Source organism: Malus sylvestris, chromosome 17, assembly GCF_916048215.2.
Source record: "Malus sylvestris chromosome 17, drMalSylv7.2, whole genome shotgun sequence".
NCBI classification, from domain to species: Eukaryota; Viridiplantae; Streptophyta; class Magnoliopsida; order Rosales; family Rosaceae; genus Malus; species Malus sylvestris.
The window spans coordinates 4,736,870-4,762,300 of NC_062276.1; the positions used below are offsets into that span (position 1 = coordinate 4,736,870).

The following is a 25,431-nucleotide window of genomic DNA, read 5'->3' on the forward strand; positions in this document are numbered from 1 at the left end:
TTTTTCAGATAACCTTGATTTGTTAGTTATTACTTCTTTAGTTAATAGTAGATTATCACTAATTTTAGCTATAGAAAATGCTCTATATCCCAAATTTTTATTTTCCAAACCTAGGCGTCAAGTGACATGCAACCTGCATCATTGCATAAAAAGTACAATAACTTTGTTTACATCATTGCATAAAAATTACAATAACTTTGTAGGCTCCAAGGATAACAAAATTGAAACCAAAATTTATGCCGGTTTTCCAAGCGAGATGAAGGTGGTTTGAAGTTCAAGGGCTTTTACAAGAGAGGAGCGAATGACTAAACATTTAGGGTTATGGACCAGCCCTAAAAAAGGAGAGAGATTTAGATACAAAGGTGAGCCCATATTTTAGATTAGTTTCTTATAGATTTTGTAATCTTATTTTTGGACCTATTTTGGTTAGTTTTGGATCAAATTCTGCATCCTTTTTTGGTACGTTTTCTATAAACCCTAAAACCCTATAATATATGTTATTTTCTTCTGTCAACCTAAAAACATAAGGATTTTTAGCAAAATGATATTTGAAATTATCGTAACTTCTCACTTTGGTCCATAATTTTAAAATCGATAGAAGTAGTCCTAAGATTGTCTACCATCAAATCAATCATTTTAGTCCTGTGAAAAATCTCTGTTAAATAGAAAAAACCACCGATCCAACTAAAGTTTTTGAAACAATAAAGCATCTTTAGTCAAATTTCATTATCTACGTGATACTATAAATAGAAGGATATACCGTTTACATTGGATACACAAACCGTTGAAGGTAGTTCTAGATCTGGCAGCCCAAAACATCACACCGTTGTTTTATATTCTTGTTTTGGTACGGTTGGAAAACTTTATTTAATGAACACAAGATTTTGGATCACCGTTTACATTGGTCTCAGTTGAATCCATAGCTACATTTTCTTTGCTGCCTATTTCCTTTTGTTTATTTCGAAGAAAACGAAGATCGATGGGCGTCTCGTCTTAAGACTTCATCCATTCAATAAAGTTCTTGAAGGTCTCGTACGATTGTCCGCCTTCTTTGATGTTGTTCATGGCCACTTCCTTCAGTTTCGAAGCTCTCGCTGTGAAGTTTTCATCACTGAGAAGTTGCTCCACCTTGGTCTTGATTTCTCCTTCCGTGATGATCCCGCTTTCATTCTTATCGAATCTCAGTCCCACCTTCCAAATATCGCAAATGTAGCTCTCGTTGAGCAACTGGTCAGCAAAGTACGGCCAGCACAAGAAAGGAAGCCCACTGCTTAGGCCTTCCAGGGTAGAGTTCCAACCGCAGTGGCTTACAAAGCAAGCAATCGAAGGATGACTGAGAACCTTTTGTTGAGGTGCCCATCCGACCATCAGACCGCAAGAGCCTACTCGCTCTTGATATCCTTCCGGGTAGGGATCACTTGCACCATCAGTGGTATCCGGCCTCACAACCCACAGAAATGGTCTCCCTGACAACTCAAGAGCCAACGCAAGCTCTTGGAATTGTGTTTGATCGAAAACCGTGAAGCTGCCAAATGCAACATAGATCACTGATCTGGGTTTCTGTTGATCCAGCCAATCTAAGCATGTTGAGTCTTGTGGCCAGAAGTTTCCTTGTGAGTTCTCGAGCCGGCTGCTTGCCAAAAGGGGGCCTATGGGTAAAATCTCGGGTGCTAGGGTGAACGCTGCTGGTTCAAGATCATACGCCGAGTTGCAGACAAGCCAGTCTGCCGCTTTCGCATACTTATTGTTTCTTACTAAAAGTTGAAAGATAATTTTCTGAGTGTCTAGTGTATGAAAGCATGTCCACAGCAAGTTTGCAGTTTTCATTTTGGGCTGATTTTTTGCCAACTCAATTTCTTGGCTTTTCAACGGAGTTCCTGCCATAAGTGAATCATAACGAGAATATAATTAGTGAATTAGATCAAAATAATTCTTTGTTAATCAAATTATTGTACCATCATCGTTGTCGATGATTCCTTCATGAATCAACTTTGGAATATTGAAACTCAATGCCAAAGCTGCAGCTGATGCAGGCCAAAAGGCAACCCGCCGGATTTTCATTTTCGCTGCCACGTCCAGAGCCCACCCGGAATTCTCATCAGCAAGAACACATGCGACCTTTTCACTTTCTTCTTCATTGATCTTCTCTATCAACTCCTCCAACTTCCCCGGCATGACTCGTTGAATTCCTTCACACAACAGGCCTAGGTCATTCCTGTCCTCCTTGGGTTCTAAGCCATCTGGAAGCGATACTAGATGAATACGATCTCCTACATGAGTTTCGCCAGCCAAGGCGTTCACGATGCGTTTGTGATTGAACTCTGTGTTCACAAATGTGACTTTGAAGCCATGATTGACTAAGCATTGTGACAACTCCATCAAGGGCAGCACATGGCCTTGTGCGGGAAAAGGAACAGCTATTATATGTAGGTTGCTCATTTTTGTTTTGATCTTTCCTTTTTCCGCTATGAGATGTTTTCGAATGTAGCTTCTCTATCGTGTCATATATAGAAGAAGCCCGGAGCATCGTATTAAGAAATATTATATACGGTATTATATGTAAATATCTTGTATTATATTTACCTAAATACGTTTGAGTCAAATCCCACAAAATATGGGTCACTGTTCCTTAGTCATTAATGTAGGGTTGATTAGTTCACTAGGTGGTGTATATATTGTACAGTATACTCTGCCAATTGAGACAGATGAAAAACATTCAATCTAGAAAATTTTAACGAAAAATTCGTGGTACTGTTCATTTTAAGGAAAAACCATAATTTTACACTAAAAAGTTAAAACTGATGCTATTCATTTTATCCTTTATTTTGTTCTTATTGTTAATACTCAAAATTTTCAAATTATTTTTATTAATCTTCTTTTCAGTTTATCAATTGTCATAGACTTCCAATCTAGCCCTTTGAATATTCAACTATTTTAACATGATATCCAGAGCATAAGGTTCTGGTGCCTAATTGCCCACGTTTTTAACTCTCATCCATCTAAACATAATGTCATAATGTCAGACACATTTGTTCAACCACCACCGCAGAAAAATCAAAACAATAGCAATATCGGCATCGATCCATCAAGTCCCCCTCAGCAACAAGTCAACCAAAATAATTTGCTCTCTCGAATCAATGCAACAATATGATTTTGTCATGGTTTGCTCAATCAGTTGAATCTGGTTTATCTAAAAGAGTTGTTCATGCCAAAAGTGTCCAAAAGGAGTGGGAAGATTTTAAAAATCAGTTTTCACAGTAAAATGCACCAACAATCTATCAGATTCAGAAGTTCATCGCATCTCTCTCACAAGGATCCATGACGGTCTCGGCTTATATTACAAAACTTAAAAGCCTTTGGGATGAATTAGAGACATATGATCTAAAGTTCATCAAGCATATTCACTTGTTATTCAAGATGAAACACAACGACAAATGACATCAGAATTAATCGAAAATTTCTCAATCGCTACTGCAGTTCAAAATCGATCGAACCATTCCTCTAACAGTTCCACGAATCTTCGTTACGAATACTGTGGTAAAGACAGACACACAATTGAAAATTGTAGGACTTGGAAAATATTATTACAAATTTTGTGACAAATAAGGCCAAGACAGATGCAAAATAAAGAATGGGACCGAGGACTAGTTACGGTGGAAACCAAGACAAGAAACACATCAACAAACCTCGCTCCCGTGGATCCCATAGCAGCCACCCACGTACTGCCTTCTCTGCTGCAAATGCCGCTGCTGGGTCATCCTCTTTTGCTGCCAACGCAGCACATGGTCCTCACCTTGCTGCCAATACAGCAGCTGCCCCCTCTCAACCACACATGTCTCAATCAAATGCTCTGCAGTGGACTTTCAGCAGAACAGCTTCAACAGTTGGCCCAAGCTGCATCCATGATAAATTTAAGGCTAAATTGGATTAATGGTTTCCGTGATAATAGGTTAATAGAAAGATAATTTCCGTGGTGAAAAAATTCGGATTGAAACCTTCATAGTGAAGTTCCGTTAGGATTTAAGCTCAAAATTAACATTTCCGTTAGAATTTTCAATTTTGAGAGTTACTTTTCCTCTCTCTATTTTTTTTTTCGAAGATATTTTTGTTAGAAGAAGGAATGCGGGTAAAATTCTAACACCAGTCACCACCATCATCAACTCCAACCCCAAAATTTCACACCCTTTTCTTTTCCTACATTTATTCTAATCCCAGATTTTGTTTCTCATAAATACTCATATCCTTTTCTTGGTTTTCGTTTTTTTTAAATTTTGCCCTTCTCTCACCTATGTATTATCTTCTCTTACCCTTCTTTTCCCCTCCTTCTTCTTCTCGTGTTCGTCAATTCGACTGGTTATTGTTGTTCGTTATCTATGGATAAATCTGTAATCTTGTTGTATATCGCTGCCTTGGCAACTTCGCTACGATTAGTTTCTTCGTCTTCTGTTCTATGCCCTCATGACTCGATTTCTTAATTTCTTTTATTTTGGAGCTGAAAATGATTAGTTAATTAACTCATATGTTCCATAACCATAGCTATGACTCTATGATTTGGGTGCTGGGATGAAGATAAATATCCATTGGTTTGCTCCAGGCCGAAGGTCTGGAGAGAAAATGAGAGAGAGATGGGATGCAAAGAACCAGGTGGGGAGAGGCAGAATCAAAGAACCAAGTTGGAAATGTTAACGGAAGTTGACGTCAGTTAATTTTGGGTTTGAATCCTAATGAAACTTCACCACAAGCGTTTAAATTTAATTTTTTTTCACCACGGGGATTATCATTCGATTAACTTATCACCACAAGGACCATTAATCCAATTTAGCCTAAATTTAAACCATGCTCCTGGTAATAACAATGCTTATGCAAACGCTGCAGTTTTGTTCCCTTTTACTGTTGCTTCTGTTAATTCCATGTTTACAACAGCCTTGAATTTTGGATAGCGGGCCACCAATCACATCATCTCAGACTCCTCATTTTTCAATAAAGCCTTGCAACGAAGCCTCAATATTCTGTGTGTGTGTATACATACACACACATATATTTGATGAATCTATATATACACATATAAATCCAAGGAATGCATGAGGGAATGGCATAGTATGTTCACAGGAAGGACGAGGATTCTCTTCCCTTCTAATTTTTTTTTAATTTTTATTTGAACGGTTACGATTTAGTCACGTTAATATTTTATATTGATTTTTTTTATAAAGACAATAAAATAAAAAATAATATGTGAGAGAAGAAGAGGGAAGAAGATAAGAATAGAAGGGAAGAGAATCCTACTATCACAAGAAAGCCTTGAAAGCCATATGTCAGTATTAACTGTGGGAAGAGAGCATGGGTTGGTGGTGGTGGTTACAATCATTGCAGAGCTATATCCAGAGCATAAGGTTCTGGTGCCTGATTGTAGGGGTGGGTTCGGTTCAAATCGGTTTGGTTTTTTGCCAAAACCGAAACCAAACCGAAATTTCGGTTCGGTTCGGTTCGGTTAATTTTTTTTTCGGTTCGGTTTTTTCCGGTTCGATTTCAGTTCAATTTCGGTTTTTTGTTTTTTTTTTCAAAAAATGAAAAACATTGAAATTTTTAACATATCCACCACAATCATAACATAAGCATTCTAACTATAATAAAAGACAATGAAAATAAACATTTAAAGTTGAACTAAAATCATCAATCAAGTATTCCAAAGTCCAAACTAACAACCTCACAACACAAAAATCGTACAAATGACTTAGAAAAGTTAAATTGTATGATGTTGTTCAAAGATCATGGTTGTTTGCTTGTAACTGCATGTTGACAACTTGATTAGTAAAAGTAATGTGTGAGTGGATTTATTTAGTGTGTGTTGGATTCTTTTCCATCACAAATTACCCAAGTAATCTACCTGAAATAAATGTTTATGGATTATGTTATATGTTATATGAGAGTAGATTTGGAAAAGAAAGCTGGGGCAGAAGTAGACAGTGCTATGGAGATGGATGTAGGTACTTCAGGAGGAGGTTTGGTTTCGGAACCTTATATAGGGGAGAAATAATAGGTTAGGGTTTAGAGTTTTTATAGGCTTTTTTTTAATATTTTGAGCTTAAAGTTTGGCAACACATTGGGTTTAGCATATTTTAACTTACAAATTGGGTTTAGAAAATAATACCCAAAACAAATAATTAAATAAAAAAATTAATTTAATTAATTCGGTTCGGTTTGGTTCGGTTTCTAGATCACTAAAACTGAACCGAACCAAAAGAATTCGGTTCGGTTCGATTTTTTCATTCGGTTCAGTTTTTTCTGTTTCGATTTCGGTTTGGTTTTCGGTTTTTTGAACCCACCCCTACCTGATTGCCCACGTTTTCAACTCTCATCAATTTCTAAACATCATGTCAGACACATTTGTTCAACCACCACCCAGAGCCAATGAAGGCTTATTGGGGGCACATGCCGTCATTTAAATGATATTCGTTTGTTAAGTTGTAAACTACAATTATATAATACACATGCGTTATTTTTTAAGAAAATATATGTACCTAATATCCAACTTACTTTCATATGCGTATACTCTATATCAAATATTATATGAGCAAAAGTGCTTTTGTTCTGTCATTCAAATCGAAAAACCTTACTCTTGCATAATTATGTATTAATATTTTTCTTATCACTTTGCCACTTTCCACTACTACCCTGAAATTTTTGTAACATTGGAACTGTAATACATTATCATTTGAAATCATCCATATTTTCATATTGGTTATAATTAAGCCATACTATAATAAGGTTTTCTTAATTGATTTTCGGGTTGCCCCCACTAAAGGAAATTTCTAGCTCCGTCCTTGCCACAACCACAGAAAAATCAAAACAAATGCAGTATCGGCATCGATCCATCAAGTCCATACTATGTTCATTATTCAGATAACCCCGATCATATGATCATTTCGGAAAAATTGAACGGTCCCAAGTATCCATCTTGGAGTAAATCCATGATCCTTTATCTCACAGCCAAGAATAAAATTGGCTTCATCGATGGCTCTATTCAGCCCCCCTCAGCAACAAGTCAACCAAAAGAATTTGCTTTCTGAAATCAATGCAATAGTATGATTTTGTCATGGTTTGCTCAATCAGTTGAATCTGATTTATCTAAAGGAGTTGTTCAAGCCAAAAGTGTCTAAAAGGGTGTGTGGAAGATTTCAAAATTAGTTTTCACATAAGAATGCACCAACAATCTATCATCTTCAGAAGTCCATCACATCTCTCTCACAAGGTTCCATGACGGTCTCGGCTTATTTTACAAAACTTAAGGGCCTTTGGGATGAATTAGAGACATATCGACATCTTCTTACCTGCGATCAGACAAAGGCACATAATGAGCAAATAGAAGAAGATCAGATGATGCAATTTCTTATGGGTCTTAACGACTTTTACAATGGAGTTCGCAGTAATATCCTTATGATGACACCATTGCCAAAAAGTTCGTCAGGCATATTCACTTGTCATTCAAGATGAAACACAACAACAAATGATATCAGGATTAACCGAAAATTGTAGAACTCGAAATATTATTGCAAGTTTTTTGACAAAAGAGGCCACACTGAAGACATATGCAGAGTAAAAAATGGGACCGAGGACTCTAGTTATAGGGGAAACCAAGACAAGAAACACATCAACAAACCTCACTCCCGTGGGTCCCATAGCAGCAACCCACGTGTTGCCTTCCCTGCTGCAAATTTCGCTGCTGGGTCATCCTCTCTTGCTGCCAATACAACAGCTGCCCCCTCTCAACCACACATGTCTTAATCAAATGCTCTGCAAGGACTTTCAGCAGAACAACTTCAACAATTAGCCCAAGCTGTATCCATGATAAATTTGAGGGAACTTTAACGTAAAGCTTTTGGTACTGTTCATTTTAATGAAAAACCACATTTTTACACTAAAAAGTCAATCATGGTACTATTCACTTTACCCTTTATTTTGTCCTTATTATTAAAACTCAAAGTTTTCAAGCTCTTTTCATTAGTTTTCCTTAACCATGCTCCTGTTAATAACAATGCTTATGCAAAATCTGCAGTTCTGTTCCCTTTTACTGTTGCTTCTGTTAATTCCATATTTACAAAACCTTGGATTTTGGATAACGGGGCCACCAATCACATCATCTAAGATTCCTCACTTTTCAATAAAGCCTTGCAACGAAGCCTCGATATTCTGTATATATATATATATATATATATATATATATATATATATATATATATATATATATATATATATATAGATATTTGATGAATCTATATATACAAATATAAATCCAAGGACTGCATGAGTGAATGGCATGGTATTTTCAAAGGAAGAAAGATGTCTTCTATTATAAACTCTCTTTCCTTCTCTTCCCTCCTATTTGAACGGTTACCATTTAATCACGTCAACATCTTATATTAATTTTTTTATAGAGACAATAAGACAAAAAATAATATGTGAGAGAAAGGGACATAAAGGAATGAGAATAGGAGGGGAGAAAATCCTACTCTTCACAAGAAAGCCTTGAAAGCCATACGTTAGTATTAATCGCGGGAAGAGAGCATGGGTTGGTGGTGGTGGTTAGGCCATCTCCAATCGAAAGGTCCAAAGGGCCAGAGGACCGAAAATAACCCTAAAATCGTCTCCAACCGAGGGCTAGGCCAGAGGGCTGTGGAATCTGAAAGGGCCCCACGGAATCGGAAATGGCCAAAGGGCTAGAGGGCTGGCCACTTCTGGCCAGTCAACCAGCCCCGGGTTGGCCATAAATTTTTTAAATGTGTCGGATTTTCTGTCGGTTAATTCTTAAGAAAAAATTCAAATGCAACGGCTAGCTGACTAGCCGTTGCATTTGATATATTTATTTTTTTACAGTTTTATTATTATTTTTTATTTACAAAATTTTTCATATACCTTCTATTTTTTCCTATAACTTTTATTTTACAAAATTTGTTTCATATTTTTTTTAAATTCCATTTTTCCTATAACTTCTATTTCACAAAATTTGTTTCATTTTATTTTAAATTCTATTTTTTTTTCCTATAACTTCTATTTCACAAAATTTGTTTCATATTTTTTTTCCTATAACTTCCTAAGCCATTATACAACATTACATTAAATTAAGTAACATGAAACAACATTAAACAATATGAAACAACATTAAATTAAATTAAGTAACATGAAACAACATTAAACAATATGAAACAACATTAAATAACATTAACCATGATGCACCCCGACCCGAAATGTCTACTAGAACTCCGAATCGAGTTGTGCTGGCCGACAACTGGAAGGTGATGAAGCCATAAAGTGTAGTAATGTGAAAAAAGTGAATAAATTAAACCTAAAAATGCCTAATCAAAAGAGTGTGCGGGTGAGCGGGATTGAACCCTTTTCACACATGATGTCAGAGCATAAGACAATATAGTAAATAGGATAAGGGTTATACCACTGAAGGTAACCATCTTATGAGATTTGCCAGAATCCTTGTATACGCGTAAACATAGCTACTAAACCTGGAAGGGCGAAGAACAAAGTTGAGTGGGTCAGCAAAACAATACTTATACGAAAAACTTTATTTTTTAATATACTAACCCCTCGCCGTAAAACAAGTATAGTTTCCTTAAAACATATTATGTAAGTATGTAATCAAATATAACAGCAATATAACCAAATATTTGCCAAGTCATGATATATCAAATGCCAAAGTAATATAATCATGTGATAATCAATTATAAGTAGTTTGCTCATCATCTAAGCTAGCACATGAGTCGGAACTGCCTAAGGCAATTCTACCCGACAGGACTGGGTGTAATCAATGTGCTCTAGTACTACGATCACACAAAGACTGGTACAGAAGCATGGTCACATACAAGTCGGATTGCCTAATGCAATCTACCCGACAAGACTGGTACCTAACTTGGATCCAAGGTGAGCGAATGGTGCGAATGTGAACATACACGTGAACCACTAGTCCTGGCCCTAGGCGGAGTACTAACATCGGGGTGCAGCAAGATGAGCATGTACAAATATGTATGAATGTCATGACAATAATATCTCAACCATATAGCAGCATTTATCACATTTCATATCACATTATCGAATACTTGGCAATATAAGCGAAAAAGTGAAGTAACTACACATTTAGGGAAACTATCAATATGTATAGGTATAAAATAAACTGCCCACTCACAGATATTTCACCGCTGACGAGCCACGCAACCTAGCGAATGGAAATGCCACTAATAATTGCCCTTAAGCACATAAAGGTACAATTAATAAAACTATATTATAAAAATTGAATTTGGGAAAACAGACGTCAAAAACAGATTCAGGACGTCGAATTACCCTAAGAAGGGTCCCGCTTAAATTTCTGAAAAGAAAACAAAAGTCAACATGATGAATATTCCCTGAATGACGAAATATTCTCTGACGAATGGGATATTCCCTAACGAAATATTTCATCTAGGTTAAGGGTTATTAGGTTGGATTAGTTTAATATGTTGGACTTAAGGGTTCTGGGCCTAAACTAAAAGGGTTTAGGGCTTTAGGGATTGGGTTTGGGGTTTAGGCCTTCAATTTAACAAATAACATAAAAACAAAAGAATTAAAAAGGGTTAAGGGTTTGGGTTTGGAGTCACGGGCCAAAGGCCTTCTTCTACTCGGCCCCAAGGGCCTGGGTTTGAAAGGGTAGGGCTTAAAAGCCTGGCCCGAGTCCAACATATGGGTCGCCGGACCCAAAGGAAGATGAAGGCCGAAATTCGGTTGGAAAAATACACAACCTTTAAACGTTCACAACTTCCTCGTTACTCAACGAAATCGAGTGAAACAAAAACGAAAGTTGTAGTTCTCAAAGAGACGAAGAGAATGGTATCTCACACAAGTTATAGTACTTAGCGAGACGAAGAGATTGATATCTTGCATGCCGGCTAATTCGCCGTGGTTTGGCTGGAAATTGGCTCGAAAAGCACGGGTCAAACTTGAACTTCTCGAAACCGAGTTGTTTCACATCAAAGCTTCCTCAAACCTTGACTAGGGACCCTAGGGAGTTGCGTAGAGGCTTTCCCGAGTCCTAAAACATCGTGACCCGGTTGAAAACACGTCGAACTCAACTCGTCCGAGTTCGGACCTTCCAAGTTGGTGAGTCAAAACTCGTCCATTCTTAGTTTGGTTGGTATGGTTGTGTTCGTGGAGGTAAGGTGAACACAATCGTAAGGTTGTTAAGCTGGAACAATGAAGATTTGGGGTTGGTCTTCCTTGTTGCAGAGAAAAGAGAGTTTCGAGAGAGAGAGAGAAGAGAAAAGCAAGGGTTTCTTATTGTTGTAAAAAAATGAGGGAAATGATGTGAATGGTGGAGAGGAAAAGAAGGAAAGTAAAAGTTGATTGGTGTGAAAGGAATGGGACCATATCCCTTTTTGGGATTGGATGGGTTAATTTTGTACAATTTAAAATGTACAAAATCTGCCTCTATCTTGTTCGTGCTTGTACAAAATACCCGTAGTTAACGTACTTTAACGGAGCGTAATTTTTTCGTTACAAATCCAATTCGAGTCTAACACACGTCTACACATTCGTAGCGACGACTACTATGAGGATATGCTAAAAGAATAAGTCATATGTTTCTCTAGCTGATGGTCAACGGAAGTCAAAGTCCTTGCTTTTAAGACATTTTCGTAAATTCACACTTTTAAAATTAATAAAAACGTAAAATTAGTGACGAGTCGTCACAAACCAACATACAAATTATACAACATAAAAAAAACATTTAACAACATGAAACTTAAACAATATTTTTAAAAACATTTAAGAGCGACCAGCAATAAAGCCACCCCATTGAGGTTGTTCCTCAGTTGGCTGACACACCATGGCCGCAGCTATGGCTGCTGCTCTGTTTTGTTTGTTGCGCCTTACTTGAACTTCTTCACCAGACTCTTCATCTTCTTGTCTCATTTGCGCCTATTTTGCTTCTCTTTTGGAATTGGATGAGGACCCCCAGTTGGAATATGAAGAGGATCCAAAGTTGGAATTCATTGCAAACTTGAATTGAAAGAGATTGAATTGAAATAGATTGAATTCAAAGTTATGTGAATTATATCCCAATATCCACCCTATTTATAGCAAAAAAAAATTCAAATCCAACGGCTAGCTGACGTCACTTAGCCGTTGGATTTGAATTTAAGTTGTAGTTTTTAAATAATAAATTATGTTTGGCCTTATGGCATTTTGGCCCTCGGTTTGAGACGGTTTTTTGTGACAGGGCTAAAATGAGCCCTCTAGCCCTTGATTGGAGACGGACGCAAATATGGCCCTGTACTGTTAATATCTTGGAGGATCTTGGAGAGCCAGAAGACTAAAACGAGTCATCTGACCAGCCATCGGTTGGAGATGGCCTTACAGTCATTGTAGAGGTACTACACTAGAAATTAAAGAAATGGGGATGGATGGGTGCATGTAGCAAATTTGAATGTGATAGATATTTCACATAATATCTCCATGAAATTGGCAGCAGTGCCCCTTGTGGCATGCAGTGTTTGTGATGATAGTGGCAATTTTTTATTTCTCAGCACAGTCAAGAATCCCATGTGCAAAAGCCAAATTTAAGGATTCTTTGCCGGGGAAAAATTTCAAGGTGTGGCGGTCACACTAACATGAGAGACATTACTAGTTTATATATTATAATATGGATAGACGATTAAGTTGATATTTTCTAATTTCTTTTGGTTTGGTATAAAAAATCATATTACAGCAAGGAATTGAATTTTGGTGCAAAGGGTTGAACACACTGCCCTAGACAACTACTCTAATCCACATATCCTGAAATATAATATTATTAAATATAGGGATGTGATATAACATGACTAGATTGATTACCAGCATTAATGTACGATATTCACACGGAAGAATTTCATCATTGCCGGTTTGGATGCCGCGTGTGCTCTATATTTGTTTAGGTGTGGCAGTTGTATTAATTACTACGTGATGTTACTAATTGGAGTACTATTATATGGGTGAACGGTAAAACTAATATATTGTGGATTTAGAGTACAAATTTGCTAAATAGATACACATGGTATAACACGTTAGACGACAGTAATGTCATCTTTGCCAGTTTGGATGTATCATGTAGTAAGTAAATCTGTATGTTACTTAACATTCTTTCTGCTATGTGTAATTATGTGTGTTAAGCTTGTAAAAGGAAACCATGTGAAAAAGCATGAGCAGAGGTCCACAGTAACTCAGCATGCTGTGCTGGTTTTGCTGGTAAGGGAAAAATTAAGAGTACCGTTGATTACTTTAGGATACGAAAGTGGGTACGATGTGTTTGTCAAGGCTCATGGTGGTGGCCTTTCTGGTCAGGTGCAGGCGATATCCCTTGGCATTGCTCGAGCTTTGCTAAGGGTCAGCGAAGGCCATAGAAGACATTTCAGAAAGGAAGCGCTGCTGACCAGAGACACCAGAGTAGTTGAAAGGAAGAAGCCTATGTTGAATTGTAATCTTGTCTTGGGCCAGGTCCAGCCCATGTTGAAAAGGCAAAACAAGATTCATCAATTGCTAGATAATTATAGCAAGAGCATGTCGGTTCATACATTGAAAATGCTAGAGAATTCTAGCACCAAAGTCGGTGCGTCATGCATGCATATTAATATAACAGACAATTCTAGCATTTTAGCATATTAAGTTGGCAAGTTTGTTTAATGGATTGTTATAGAAAACTCTAGAATAATTATAACTTGAGGTTAGGATGAAGAACAAAATTCCACCGACTTGGTAAGTCGGTAATGCTTGCCTATAAATATAGGTGAATGTGTTGTGATGTAACTAAGAGAGCAAGAAGTGAGAAAAAGAGTGAAGAAGTGTGTGAGTGTAAGTGTTTCCTCTTGTATTAGTTTGTGTAAGAATAAAAATTTTGTGTAATACTTTAAGTGTTCTTTCTTTCTCTTGTCTATCAATTCTGCTGCATTACATTCTTCTTTGTGAGATAAACATCTTCAAAGTAGTGAAGTCTTTTTAAGCCCCAACAACTTGGTCTCAAGAAAGCTCGCAAAGCCCCTGAATTTTCAAAGCGTTAGACTCGTCTTTCCTTTTCTATGCTGTGGACATCGCAAGCCATACAAAGATCTCGGCTTCCATTGTAGATTAAGTGGCTTTTGTAGTGAAATCTTTTTGTGCACTATATGAACAGGTTTTCATTTGGAAATGTGAATGTAGATTGAAAGCAAGGAATTTGGATTTGGTAACTTAATTTGTTACTTCCTATTGATTTTCAAGGATTGTTTATATCTTTCATGAATGCATTACAATTGTTTAGCCGTATATAAACTGGTGAGAAGCCAAGGGTTTGGTGAAAATGTTGGCCAATTGATCACAGCTTCTGGTATAATGGGTCTGAATCATTTTTGACTGGACTTGTTCCCGAACATAATGGCAGTCAACTTCAATATGTTTCGTCCTCTCGTGAAACACTAGGTTTGATGTTATATGCATTGCTGCCTGATTGTCACAAAATAAAGACATGGGGAGAGTTGTAAACACTCCTAAGTCGCTTAGAAGACCCTTTAGCCATATCAGCTCACACGCAGTGGAGGCCATTGCATGATACTCGGCTTCAGCACTTGAGCGTGCGATGACATTTTGTTTTTTGCTCTTCTATTTGACCAAATTTCCACCAACAAATGTACAGTAACCTGTTGTGGACTTACGGTCAATTGCGTTTCCCGTCCAATCAGCGTCGCAATATCCCATGAGTTGTGTGTTTTCATTCTTCTTCATGATGATGCCACGACCCATAGACCCTTTTAAGTAGCGTAATATCCGCTTAACAAGGTTCAAATGCTCAATTGTGGGAGAGTGCATGACTTGGCTTATGACACTTACGGAATATGTGATGTCAGGTCTGGTGATTGTTAGGTAGATCAACTTACCAACAAGCCTCTGATAATGGCGTATATCAGTGAGTGGGGTGCCTTCCAAGCTAGGTTTGAGCTTGCTATCCAGATGAGTAATTGTAGGTTTGGCATCTCTCATGTTAACTTCCTTGAGCAAATCCAGGATATACTTTCTTTGATTTAGAAATAGTCCATTGTGAGAAGTTGCCATCTATATGCCAAGGAAATACTTCAATACCCCAAGGTCTTTAATTGCAAACCTTTGTCTGAGTGACTGTTTGAGTTTGAAGATCTTTTCAGCATTATCTCCTGCAATTATTAAGTCATCGACATAGATCAAGACAACCAATTTGTCCACAGCTCCAGTGCAAACAAATAATGAGGAATCGACATTGCTTCTTTTGAAACCAACATTTGTGAGAACTGAGCTTAGCTTACCATACCAAGCTCGGGGGGATTGTTTCAATCCACAAATTGATTTATGCAATTTGCACACTGAATCATGCTCATTGCTTTGAGGGTGCCCTGGTGGCAATTTCATATAGACTTCTTCTTCGAGATCACCATGTAAGAATGCATTCTTCACGTCCATTTGGTACATGGACCATCCTTTATTGACAGCCACAGACAATAGAACCCTAACTGAGTTCATTTTCGCAACAGGGGCAAACGTTTCTTTGTAATCTACATCGAAAGTTTGAGTGAATCCCCTAGCCACCAACCTTGCTTTATGTCTCTCAATTGAGCCATCTGAATTGAATTTGATCTTATAAATCCATTTACAACCCACAGCCCTTTTTCCTTTTGGAAGTGTGGTTATACTCCATGTTTTGTGTTGATCTAGAGCTTTAAGTTCTTCTTGCATTGCTTCTTTCCACACTTCTTTGTTGTTAGCCTCATGGAAATTCTGAGGCTCACTACAACTTGCAATGTTACTTAAGAATGCAGCATGAGAGTGAGTCACCTTTTGGTAGGACACATAATTGGAGATTGGATGTTTGGGTTTGTAGGTGACGAAGTCTTGAAACCTTGGGGGAGGTTGTCTTTCACGCATTGGATTGCTTCGTGGGGCTGTTGTGTGAGTTGTCTCACACTCGTTCACATCTTGAGCCACACTGTGAGGATCATCTTGATTGTCACCATCTTCATGTGTTGTACCATCAGAGTGAGGGCCTTCATTGCCACTTTTAGTGAGGGATGACTCAGTGTTAACATGGCTGAGAACTCTATTTGTTGAAGCATCAAGGTCGATTCTTAGTAGAGGAAACACCTCCAACATACACTCTCCTTGACTTGTAGTTTCAAGTGACTTACTGTAAAAAGGGTCAGTCTCATGGAATCGAACATCTTTAAACACAATCAATTTCCTCAATTGGGTATTATAACACTTATATCCCTTTTGTGTTGAAGAATAGCCAAGGAAAATGCATTTAACAGCTTGAGGGTCCAATTTACCTCGATGATGAGGTTGAATATGTACAAAGCAAATACAGTCAAAGACTCTAAGGTGTGAAAGATCGATTTTCCTACCTTTCATGACCTCAAGGGATGATTTAAACTCCAAGACTCTGCTAGGTAACCTATTTATGATAAAGGTAGCTGCCATGACTCATTGGGACCAAAATTTCTTTGGTACATTCATTTGTAGCATTAGTGCTCTAGTTTTTTCAAGTAAGTCACAATTTTTCCTTTCGGCTATGCCATTTTGTTGAGGTGTGCCAACACAACTTGTTTGATGCATGATACCATGAGTGCTCAAATATTGTGTCATGATATGAGATGTGTATTCGGTGCCATTGTCAGACCTTAAAGTTTGAATTTGAGAAGTGAAATGGTTTTTAACAAGATTATGAAAATCCTTAAAAGCTTCTATAACTTCATTCTTAGACTTTAGGAGGTACAATCATGTGGCTCTAGAGAAATCATCAACAAATATCACAAAATACTTATAACCATCAAAAGATTCTAAAGTTGGTCCCCATACATCCAAATGGACAAGTTCAAAACACTTACTAGCCCTGGATAAGGAAGAGTTAAAAGGTAATCTAGTGGCCTTAGACAAGTGACATGTTTCACATGAAATTACATCCTTCCCTAAGTTTGGAAATAAAGTTGACAAAATGGGTGGAGAAGGATGAGCTAAACGTTGATGCCACAATTGGTTATCTTGGATAGAGTAGGACTTGGCTTGAAACCCTCTGGGATTACTCTTCGATATGTAATAGAGACCATCTAGATAAAACCCTTCACCAATCGTCTTCTTGGTTGCACATTCCTGAAAAACAACATTGTGAGGGGATAATATGGCTAAGCAATTTAAGGTATTTGTGATTTTCCCACAGATAGGAGTTGAAATGGAAAGGAATGAACATATAAGGCCACCGACTCAATTTCATCAGATATTAAGTTGATTTTTCCCTTTCCTAAAACCTTTGCATTTTCACCATTTGCAATTGAAACTTGGGAAGGATTTAATAATTTTTCAAACTTATGAAACTTAGACACATGGTTGGTCATATGGTCTGTGGCACCCGAATTTACAACCCAAAAATCATGCAACATATTTATATTAAGAGCAGTTTTGAAAGCTTTCATGATACCTTGCATGTCTTCTTAAGGTACATGTTTCGTGTCGGCTAAGAAACCAGCAAACTTGCCTAGCAAAGCTGTTGGGTTTCCGTCTTCAACGTTGTCTATTCGGTCACTTCCAGTCTCTCATTTCTTTCTTTGAAGATACAATGCAAACTCATTCATGAGTGCAGCTGGATTAGCTGTGAAGTTCTTAACTGTGTCAGACACATGTGAAGAGGAGGCAGACGCATGATTTGCTCGATGTACAGTACGGTTCACTCTCTGTGAAACCTTGTTGTCCTTCTTGAAATCAGGCTTTAATTTTGGATGTAAAATCCAACATGTCTCTTTAACATGGCCCGTATAGTTGCAGTGTTGGCACTTCAAGTTTGGATGCTTCACTTTGTACTTCTTCTCGTTGATTAGGTAGGCCTTTTCTTTAGATACATTGGCCTTTGTACCAATGTTCATGACCTTCCTCCTTACTTCCTCACATTGAATTGTTGCACAAATACTGGTGAAGGAAGGAAGTTCAGTGTTCATGAGTATGTGGCTTCGTAGGTCTTCATATTCTGAGTCGAGACTGGACAGAAGTTGAAATATCTTGTCTTCTTCTGCTTTCGTCCGTAACAAACCAGCATCAGTGGTATGAGGGCGATATATTTCCAACTCATTCCACATGCTTTTCATGCTACCTAAAAGTTGTACAAAGGGTTTACCTTCTTGTTACAGGTTGGAGATGTCCTTCTTTAATTGGAAAACCTATGCAGCATTGTTCTGACTGCCATACATTTCCTTGACAGTCTCCCATAGCTGGAGTGAAGATTCAGAGTAACTGAATATTTCAGCTAGTTTATGTTCCATGGAATTCAGGAGCCATGACATAACCAGCTGATCCTTGCTAAGCTAGGATTCATAAGCTGGTGAGGAAGCATCAGGAACTTCGATGCTTCCATTTATGAATCCTAACTTGGACCTTCCACCTAAGGCAAACGATACAGCCCTTGACCAAGGCAAATAATTAAACCCATTCAACAAGACTGAGCTTAATCTTTGATTTGGGTTGATATCCACCTCAGGCATATTCACGGAGGAAAAAACCAGTGACCTTTCAGCATCCGACCCAAGAGGATTGTCTTCAGCCATTTTGAAGATTGAACCCGTTCAGATGGTAGTAAAGCAGAAGCAGGTTATTTTTCCTGCTCTGATACCATATTGATTTTCAAGGATTGTTTATATCTTTCATGAATGCATTACAATTGTTTAGCCGTATATAAGGAGATGAACTCTCCTTGAGTTATGCCACAATCGGTGGACTCCTAAGAAAAGAGAACAAATGATTAGAGACACACTTGAGTGGTTGCTTTACCCCTAACCCTACACACTTGAGTAGATGCTTTAACCTACTTAAAGAGAACAAATGATTAACCACTTAGGAGACACACTTGAGTGGTTGCTTTACCCCTAACCCTACACACTTGAGTAGATGCTTTAACCCTACTTCCAATACTTCCCATAACTTGATTGCTAGACATATTTTTGTTTCTAGTGTTATATCATATGATCCTAGAGTTTTCGGGCATAAATTCAAGTACCGGGCAGAATGCAGCTTGCTCGCTAGATTGCCTTTTTCTCAACAATTCCGGCAAATACTCTGATCAGCAAGAACACAAGTGAATTGATCCATCGAGTTATTCGGCCATAACATGCACGATTTTTTCAGATAATCTCGTTACCACGTAAGACTTGTTATTACTTCTTTAGTTAATAGTAGATTATCACTAATTTTAGCTATAGAAAATGCTCTATATCCCAAAATTTTCTTTTCCAAACCTAGGCGTCAAGTGACATGCATGACCCTGCATCATTGCATAAAAAGTACAATAACTTTGTAGGCTCCAAGGATAACAAAATTGAAACCAAAATTTATGCTGGTTTTCCAAGCGAGATGAAGGTCGCTTGAAGTTCAAGGGCTTTTACAAGAGAGGAGCGAATGACGAGACATTTAGGGTTATGGACCAGCCCTAAAAATGGAGAGAATATCAGATACAAAAGGTGAGGGGCACGAGTCAGAGGTTGAGATATACTATTGAGGTTAAAAAGACCTTTATATGTAAAATCGGGCGAAACACGTGATTTATACGGTCGTATTGGAAGCTTTTGCCCATATTTTAGATTAGTTTCTTATAGATTTTGTATCTTATTTTTGGACCTATTTTGGTTTGTTTTGGATCTAATGCTGCATCCTTTTTTGGTACGTTTTCTATAAACCCTAAAACCCTATAATATATGTTATTTTCTTCTGTCAACCTAAAAACATAAGGATTTTTAGCAAAATGGTATTTGAAATTGTTATAAATTCTCACTTTAGTCCCTAATCTTTAAAATCGATAGAAGTAGTTCTAAGATTGTCTACCAACAAATCAATCACTTTAGTCATGTGAAAAATCTCCGTTAAATTGAAGAAACCATCAATTCAAATAGAGTTTCTAAAACTATAAAGTATCTTTAGTCAAATTTCATTACCTATGTGAAACTATAAATAGAAGGAACTTTAGGATCCTTTACTGTAGGTTTTGTATTCATGGGCATTGGTCTTGTTGATGCTTTCGGGCAAACGACAATGGGTTGGAATGGTATACGAAGTCAACAGATATTACTGTGAACATAAAATATTATGGCTGCACAAAGTTGAAGGTAGTTCTAGGTCTGGCCGCCCAAAACATCACGCCGTTGTTTTATATTCTTGTTTTGGTACTGTTGGAAAACTTTATTTAATGAACACAAGATTTTGGATTACCGTTTACATTGGTCTCAATTGAATCCATGGCTACATTTTCTTTCCTGCCTACTTCCTTTCGTTTATTTCGAAGAAAACGAAGATCGATGGGCGTCTCGTCTTAAGACTTCATCCATTCAATAAAGTTCTTGAAGGTCTCGTACGATTGTCCGCCTTCTTTGATGTTGTTCATGGCCACTTCCTTCAGTTTCGAAGCTCTCGCTGTGAAGTTTTCATCACTGAGAAGTTGCTCCACCTTGGTCTTGATTTCTCCTTCCGTGATGATCCCGCTTTCATTCTTATCGAATCTCAGTCCCACCTTCCAAATATCGCAAATGTAGCTCTCGTTGAGCAACTGGTCAGCAAAGTACGGCCAGCACAAGAAAGGAAGCCCACTGCTTAGGCCTTCCAGGGTAGAGTTCCAACCGCAGTGGCTTATGAAGCAAGCAATCGAAGGATGACTGAGAACCTTTTGTTGAGGTGCCCAACCGACCATCAGACCGCGAGAGCCTACTCGCTCTTGATATCCTTCCGGGTAGGGATCACTTGTACCATCAGTGGTATCCGGCCTCACAACCCACAGAAATGGCCTCCCTGACAAATCAAGAGCCAGCGCAAGCTCTTGGAATTGTGTTTGATCAAAAACCGTGAAGCTGCCAAATGCAACATAGATCACTGATCTGGGTTTCTGTTGATCCAGCCAACCTAAGCAAGTGGAGTCTTGTGGCCAGAAGTTTCCTTCTGAGTTCTCGAGCCGGCTGCTTGCCAAAAGCGGGCCTATTGGTAAAATCTCGGGTGCTAGGGTGAACGCTGCTGGTTCCAGATCATATGCCGAGTTGCAAACAAGCCAGTCTGCCGCTTTCACAGACTTATTGTTTCTTACTATAACTTGAAAGACGATTTTCTGAGTGGCTATTGTATGAAAGCATGTCCACAGCAAGTCTGCAGTTTTCATTTTGGGAAGATTTTTTGCCAATTCAATTTCTTGGCTTTTCAACGGAGTTCCTGCCATAAGTGAATCATAACAAAAATATAATTAGTGAATTAGATCAAAATATTTCTTTGTTAATCAAATTATTCTTACGGTACCATCATTATCGTCGATGATTCCTTCATGAATCAACTTTGGAATATTGAAACTCAATGCCAAAGCTGCAGCTGATGCGGGCCAAAAGGCAACCCGCCGGATTTTCATTTTCGCTGCCACATCCAGAGCCCACCCGGAACTCTCATCGGCAAGGACACAAGTGACCTTGTCACTTTCTTCTTCATTGATCTTCTCTATCAACTCCTCCAACTTCCCCGGCATGACTCGTTGCATTCCTTCACACAACAGGCCTAGGTCATTCCTGTCCTCCCCGGGTTCTAAGCCATCTGGAAGTGAAACTAGATGAATACGATCTCCTACATGAGTTTGGCCAGCCAGGGCGATGCGTTTGTGATTGAACTCTGTGTTCACAAATGTGACTTTGAAGCCATGACTGACTAAGCATTGTGACAACTCCATCAAGGGAAGCACATGGCCTTGTGCCGGAAAAGGAACAGCTATTATATGTAAGTCGCTCATTTTTGTTCTTGATCTTTCCTTTTCCGCTATGAGATGTTTTCAAATGTAGCTTCTCTATCGTATCATATATAGAAGAAGCCCGAAGCATCGGTTTAGGATTCATTGGGGAATCCACCATTTTGTCTCTTTGATTTAGGGTTCATTCCGGTTACATTTACCCCTTTTACACGTGATTTTGTTCCTTTCTTTGGTTTATTAGGATGTTGTTTTGCTGATACATTCAATGAACGGCCTTAGTTTCATCAATCTATTGTTTTATATTTTTGTTCTATAACTGATGGAACTAGGTTTCATTTTCTTTTTCTGGACGCACTGAAAGATTTAAACACATAAACTCGGTTTTAATTTGGTTTCTTTTTTTTCTAGTTTACACCAGCTTGATCTCAACTCCTTCCAAGAAGTAATCCAAGTTTGAAAACAATGCTCGAAGAAGTCACCTATCATTTCATCCAATCGACAAAACTATTGAAACTTTGGTTTGAGCCGCCACCTTCTTCGACACTATCCATAACCTTTTTTCTTCATATCCAAAGTCCTTGCTCTTATTCCCTCATCCTCTATCAGTTGCCCCACCTTGTTTGCAATTTCTCTGCGTGTAATGCCTCCACTTTCATCGCATTCGAACCCCAAGCCAACCTTTGAATCGTCTCAAATGTAGGTTTGGTTTAAAAACTGGTCAAGCAAAGTATAGCCAGCATAAGAAAGGCACCCCATGATTTACAGCTTCCGTGGTGGAATTCCAACCACAATTACTCAAGAAACTCGCAATGGACAGATGAGACAACTGTCTGCTGTGGAGCCCAAGCTACTATCCGCCCTCGATCAACAACAGTATCAAGAAATTGTTCTGGCTAGGGTTCATTTTCTGTGTGTGTATCAGCTCTCACCACCCACAGAAAAGGCCTATCGGAGAGTTCAAGCCCCTGGCACAATTCTTCGAACTGTTTTCGATAAAAAAAACTGCATTACTACCAAAAGCAACAAATATGACTGATTGTGGAGATTGTTGGTCAAGCCAATTCAAACATGAGTCATCCGGCGAGATGTTTCTGGCAGAGTTTTCGAGTCGGTTGCTTGCCAAAAGTGGACCTATTGGTAGAATCTGAGGAGAAATGGCAAATGCCGCCTGCTCAAGGTCGTAGGTTGAGATGCAAATTAACCAGTCTGCTAATTTTGTTGATTGGTTGTTTCTAACCATAAAAGAGGTCGCACTTGGTGCGATGGCAAGTGCCTTCGCCCATGAGCGGTAGGTCTCGGGTTCGAGACTTGGGAGCAGCCTCTTCATAAATGGGGGTAAGGCTAGCCGACATTCACCTCTCCCAGACCCTGCGTAAAGCGGGAGCCTTGTGCACTGGGTACGACCTTTGGTTGTTTCTAACCATAAGTTGAAACACATTCTTCTGCAGAGTGTTACTGCCACGGCATGCCCACACAAAAGCTGATGTGTTCATGCCAGGCATTTCTGGTGATAATTTAATTACTTTTCTTTGTGGGAGTTCCCTGCAAATACAATTCACTATTGAAGGTTTCAATACAAGCGATATTATACTTTACACTAATCTAAACTACAGCGAGGGGGATCCGAACTGAGGTGCATAGAGAGAGCACAGCGCATCCGCTCTAGCCAATGTGGCTACGCCCACTTCTACTAGTCATAATTGAAGTTGGTCTCGGTAAAGAGCTTTCACTTGTTTGCTACATTTAAAGATATATTTTGTGCAGACGTGGAAGAGCGGATGTGCTATTGCTATGCATCGGAGTTTGAATCCCTTCTCTGTCGTTTGGATTAGTTTAAAGTAGAACATATCGTCATTTTAAAAGAAAAAGAAAGATATAAAGTATGGTTCATCAAATTTCATTAGCTACAGAATACCATATATAGGTGCTTTAGGATCCTTTACTGTAGGTTTTGTATTCATGGGCATTGGTCTAGTTGATGCTTTCGGGTAAACGAGTTTCATCACTCCTATATTCTTGTTTTGGTAAACACATTGGTCTCAGTTGAATCAATCAACTGACATGTTGATCTTATATTATTAACTCTCGAACCAGATGCATTGCTACATTTTCTTTGCGGCCTAGTTCCTCTTGTTTATTCCGAAGAAAACGAGGATCGATGGGCGTCTCGTCTAAGACTTCATCCATTTAATAAAGTTCTTGAAGATCTTGGACGATTGGCCGCCTTCTTTGATATTGTTCATGGCCATTTCCTTCAGTTTCGAAGCTCTCACTTTGAAGTTTTCATCACTGAGTAGTTGCTCCATCTTGTTCTTGATTTCTCCTTTTGTGATGATCCCGCTTTCATTCTTATCGAATCTCAATCCCACCTTCCAAATATCGCAAATGTAGCTCTCGTTGAGCAACTGGTCATCAAAGTACGGCCAGCACAAGAAAGGAAGCCCATTGCTTAGGCCTTCCAGGGTAGAGTTCCAACCGCACTGACTTAAGAAGCAAGCAATCGAAGGATGACTGAGAACCTTTTGTTGAGGTGCCCAACCGACCATCAGACCGCGAGAGCCTGCTCGCTCTTGATATCCTTCCGGGTTAGGATCACATGTACCATCAGTGGTATCCGGCCTCACAACCCACAGAAATGGCCTCCCTGACAACTCAAGAGCCAAAGCAAGCTCTTGGAATTGTCCTTGATCAAAAACTGTGAAGCTGCCAAATGCAACATAGATCACTGATCTGTGTTTCTATTGATCCAGCCACTCTAAGCAAGTTGAGGCTTGTGGCCAGAAGTTTCCTTCTGAGTTCTCCAGCCGGTTGCTTGCCAAAATTGGGCCTATTGGTAAAATCTCGGGTGCTAGGGTGAATGCTGCTGGTTGAAGATCATACGCCGAGTTGCAAACAAGCCAGTCTACCGCTTCCACAAACACATTGTTTCTTACTACAACTTGAAAGGCGATTTTCTGAGTGGCTAGTGTATGAAAGCATGTCCACAGCAAGTCTGCAGTTTTCATTTCGGGCAGATTTTTTGCCAACTCAATTTCTTGGCTTTTCAACCGAGTTCCTGCCATTTGTGAATCATAACAAAAATATAATTAGTGAATTGGATCAAAATATTTATTTGTTAATCTAACTAGTCTTATGGTACCTTCATCGTTGATGATTCCTTCATGAATCAACTTTGGAATATTGAAACTCAATGCCAAAGCTGCAGCTGATGCAGGCAAAAGGGCAACCCGGGGGATTTTCATTTTCACTGCCACGTCCAGAGCCCACCCGGAACTCTCATCAGCAAGGACGCAAGTGACCTTGTCACTTCCTTCTTCATTGATTTTCTCTATTAGCTCCTCCAACTTTCCCGGCCTGACTCATTGCATAGCTTCACAAACCAGGGCTAGGTCATTCCTGTCCTCCCCGGGTTCTAAGCCATCTGGAAGCGAAACTAGACGAATACAATCTCCTACATGAGTTTTTCCAGCCAAGGCGTTCACGATGCGTTTGTGGTTGAACTCTGTGTTCACAAATGTGACCTTGAAGCCATGATTGACTAAGCATTGTGACAACTCCATCAAGGGAAGCACATGGCCTTGTGCCGGATAAGGAACAGCTATTATGTGTAGGTTGCTCATTTTTGTTCTTGATCTTTCCTTTTTCCGCTATAAGATGTTTTCGAATGTTGCTTC

At 38.7% G+C, this 25,431-nt stretch overlaps 3 protein-coding genes and 2 pseudogenes across 4 annotated transcripts; all 5 read right to left on the minus strand.

Annotated features, from left to right (window-relative positions):
- Positions 1-690: 690 nt before the first annotated feature.
- LOC126610929 (UDP-glycosyltransferase 83A1-like) lies at positions 691-25,351 on the minus strand. 2 transcript variants are annotated; one of them, XM_050279097.1, is made up of 3 exons: positions 25,203-25,351; positions 1,956-2,270; positions 691-1,877 (listed from the first exon to the last, which is right to left on the minus strand). In XM_050279097.1, exons 2-3 carry the CDS (start codon positions 2,173-2,175, stop codon positions 994-996), a joined length of 1,104 nt encoding a protein of 367 aa, XP_050135054.1. In that variant the 5' UTR covers positions 2,176-2,270; positions 25,203-25,351; the 3' UTR covers positions 691-993. The 2 variants fall into 2 exon arrangements, with proteins under 2 accessions (XP_050135054.1, XP_050135053.1); XM_050279096.1 differs by lacking the exon at positions 25,203-25,351 and having other exon boundaries at positions 1,956-2,503.
- Positions 14,644-15,093, minus strand: LOC126610703 (uncharacterized mitochondrial protein AtMg00810-like). The gene has a single exon (XM_050278814.1). The coding sequence runs from the start codon at positions 15,091-15,093 to the stop codon at positions 14,644-14,646; it is 450 nt and encodes a 149-aa protein (XP_050134771.1).
- Positions 20,269-21,807, minus strand: LOC126610931 (UDP-glycosyltransferase 83A1-like). Its single transcript, XM_050279098.1, has 2 exons — positions 21,322-21,807; positions 20,269-21,237 (listed from the first exon to the last, which is right to left on the minus strand). The coding sequence occupies exons 1-2, from the start codon at positions 21,797-21,799 to the stop codon at positions 20,354-20,356; spliced, it is 1,362 nt and encodes a 453-aa protein (XP_050135055.1). The 5' UTR covers positions 21,800-21,807; the 3' UTR covers positions 20,269-20,353.
- Positions 22,240-23,724, minus strand: LOC126610704 (UDP-glycosyltransferase 83A1-like; annotated as a pseudogene).
- LOC126610930 (UDP-glycosyltransferase 83A1-like) lies at positions 23,929-25,431 on the minus strand (annotated as a pseudogene).

What these genes read in the sequence shown, in the direction of transcription:
- LOC126610929 (XM_050279096.1), bottom strand. Translation starts at nt 2,439, where the DNA reads ATGAGCAACCTACATATAATAGCTGTTCCTTTTCCCGCACAAGGCCAT. An exon ending in AATCATCGACAACGATGATG is followed by an intron (nt 1,878 to 1,955) that starts GTACAATAATTT and finishes CACTTATGGCAG; the next exon opens with GAACTCCGTTGAAAAGCCAA.
- LOC126610703 (XM_050278814.1), bottom strand. Translation starts at nt 15,093, where the DNA reads ATGGCAACTTCTCACAATGGACTATTTCTAAATCAAAGAAAGTATATC.
- LOC126610931 (XM_050279098.1), bottom strand. Translation starts at nt 21,799, where the DNA reads ATGAGCGACTTACATATAATAGCTGTTCCTTTTCCGGCACAAGGCCAT. An exon ending in AATCATCGACGATAATGATG is followed by an intron (nt 21,238 to 21,321) that starts GTACCGTAAGAA and finishes CACTTATGGCAG; the next exon opens with GAACTCCGTTGAAAAGCCAA.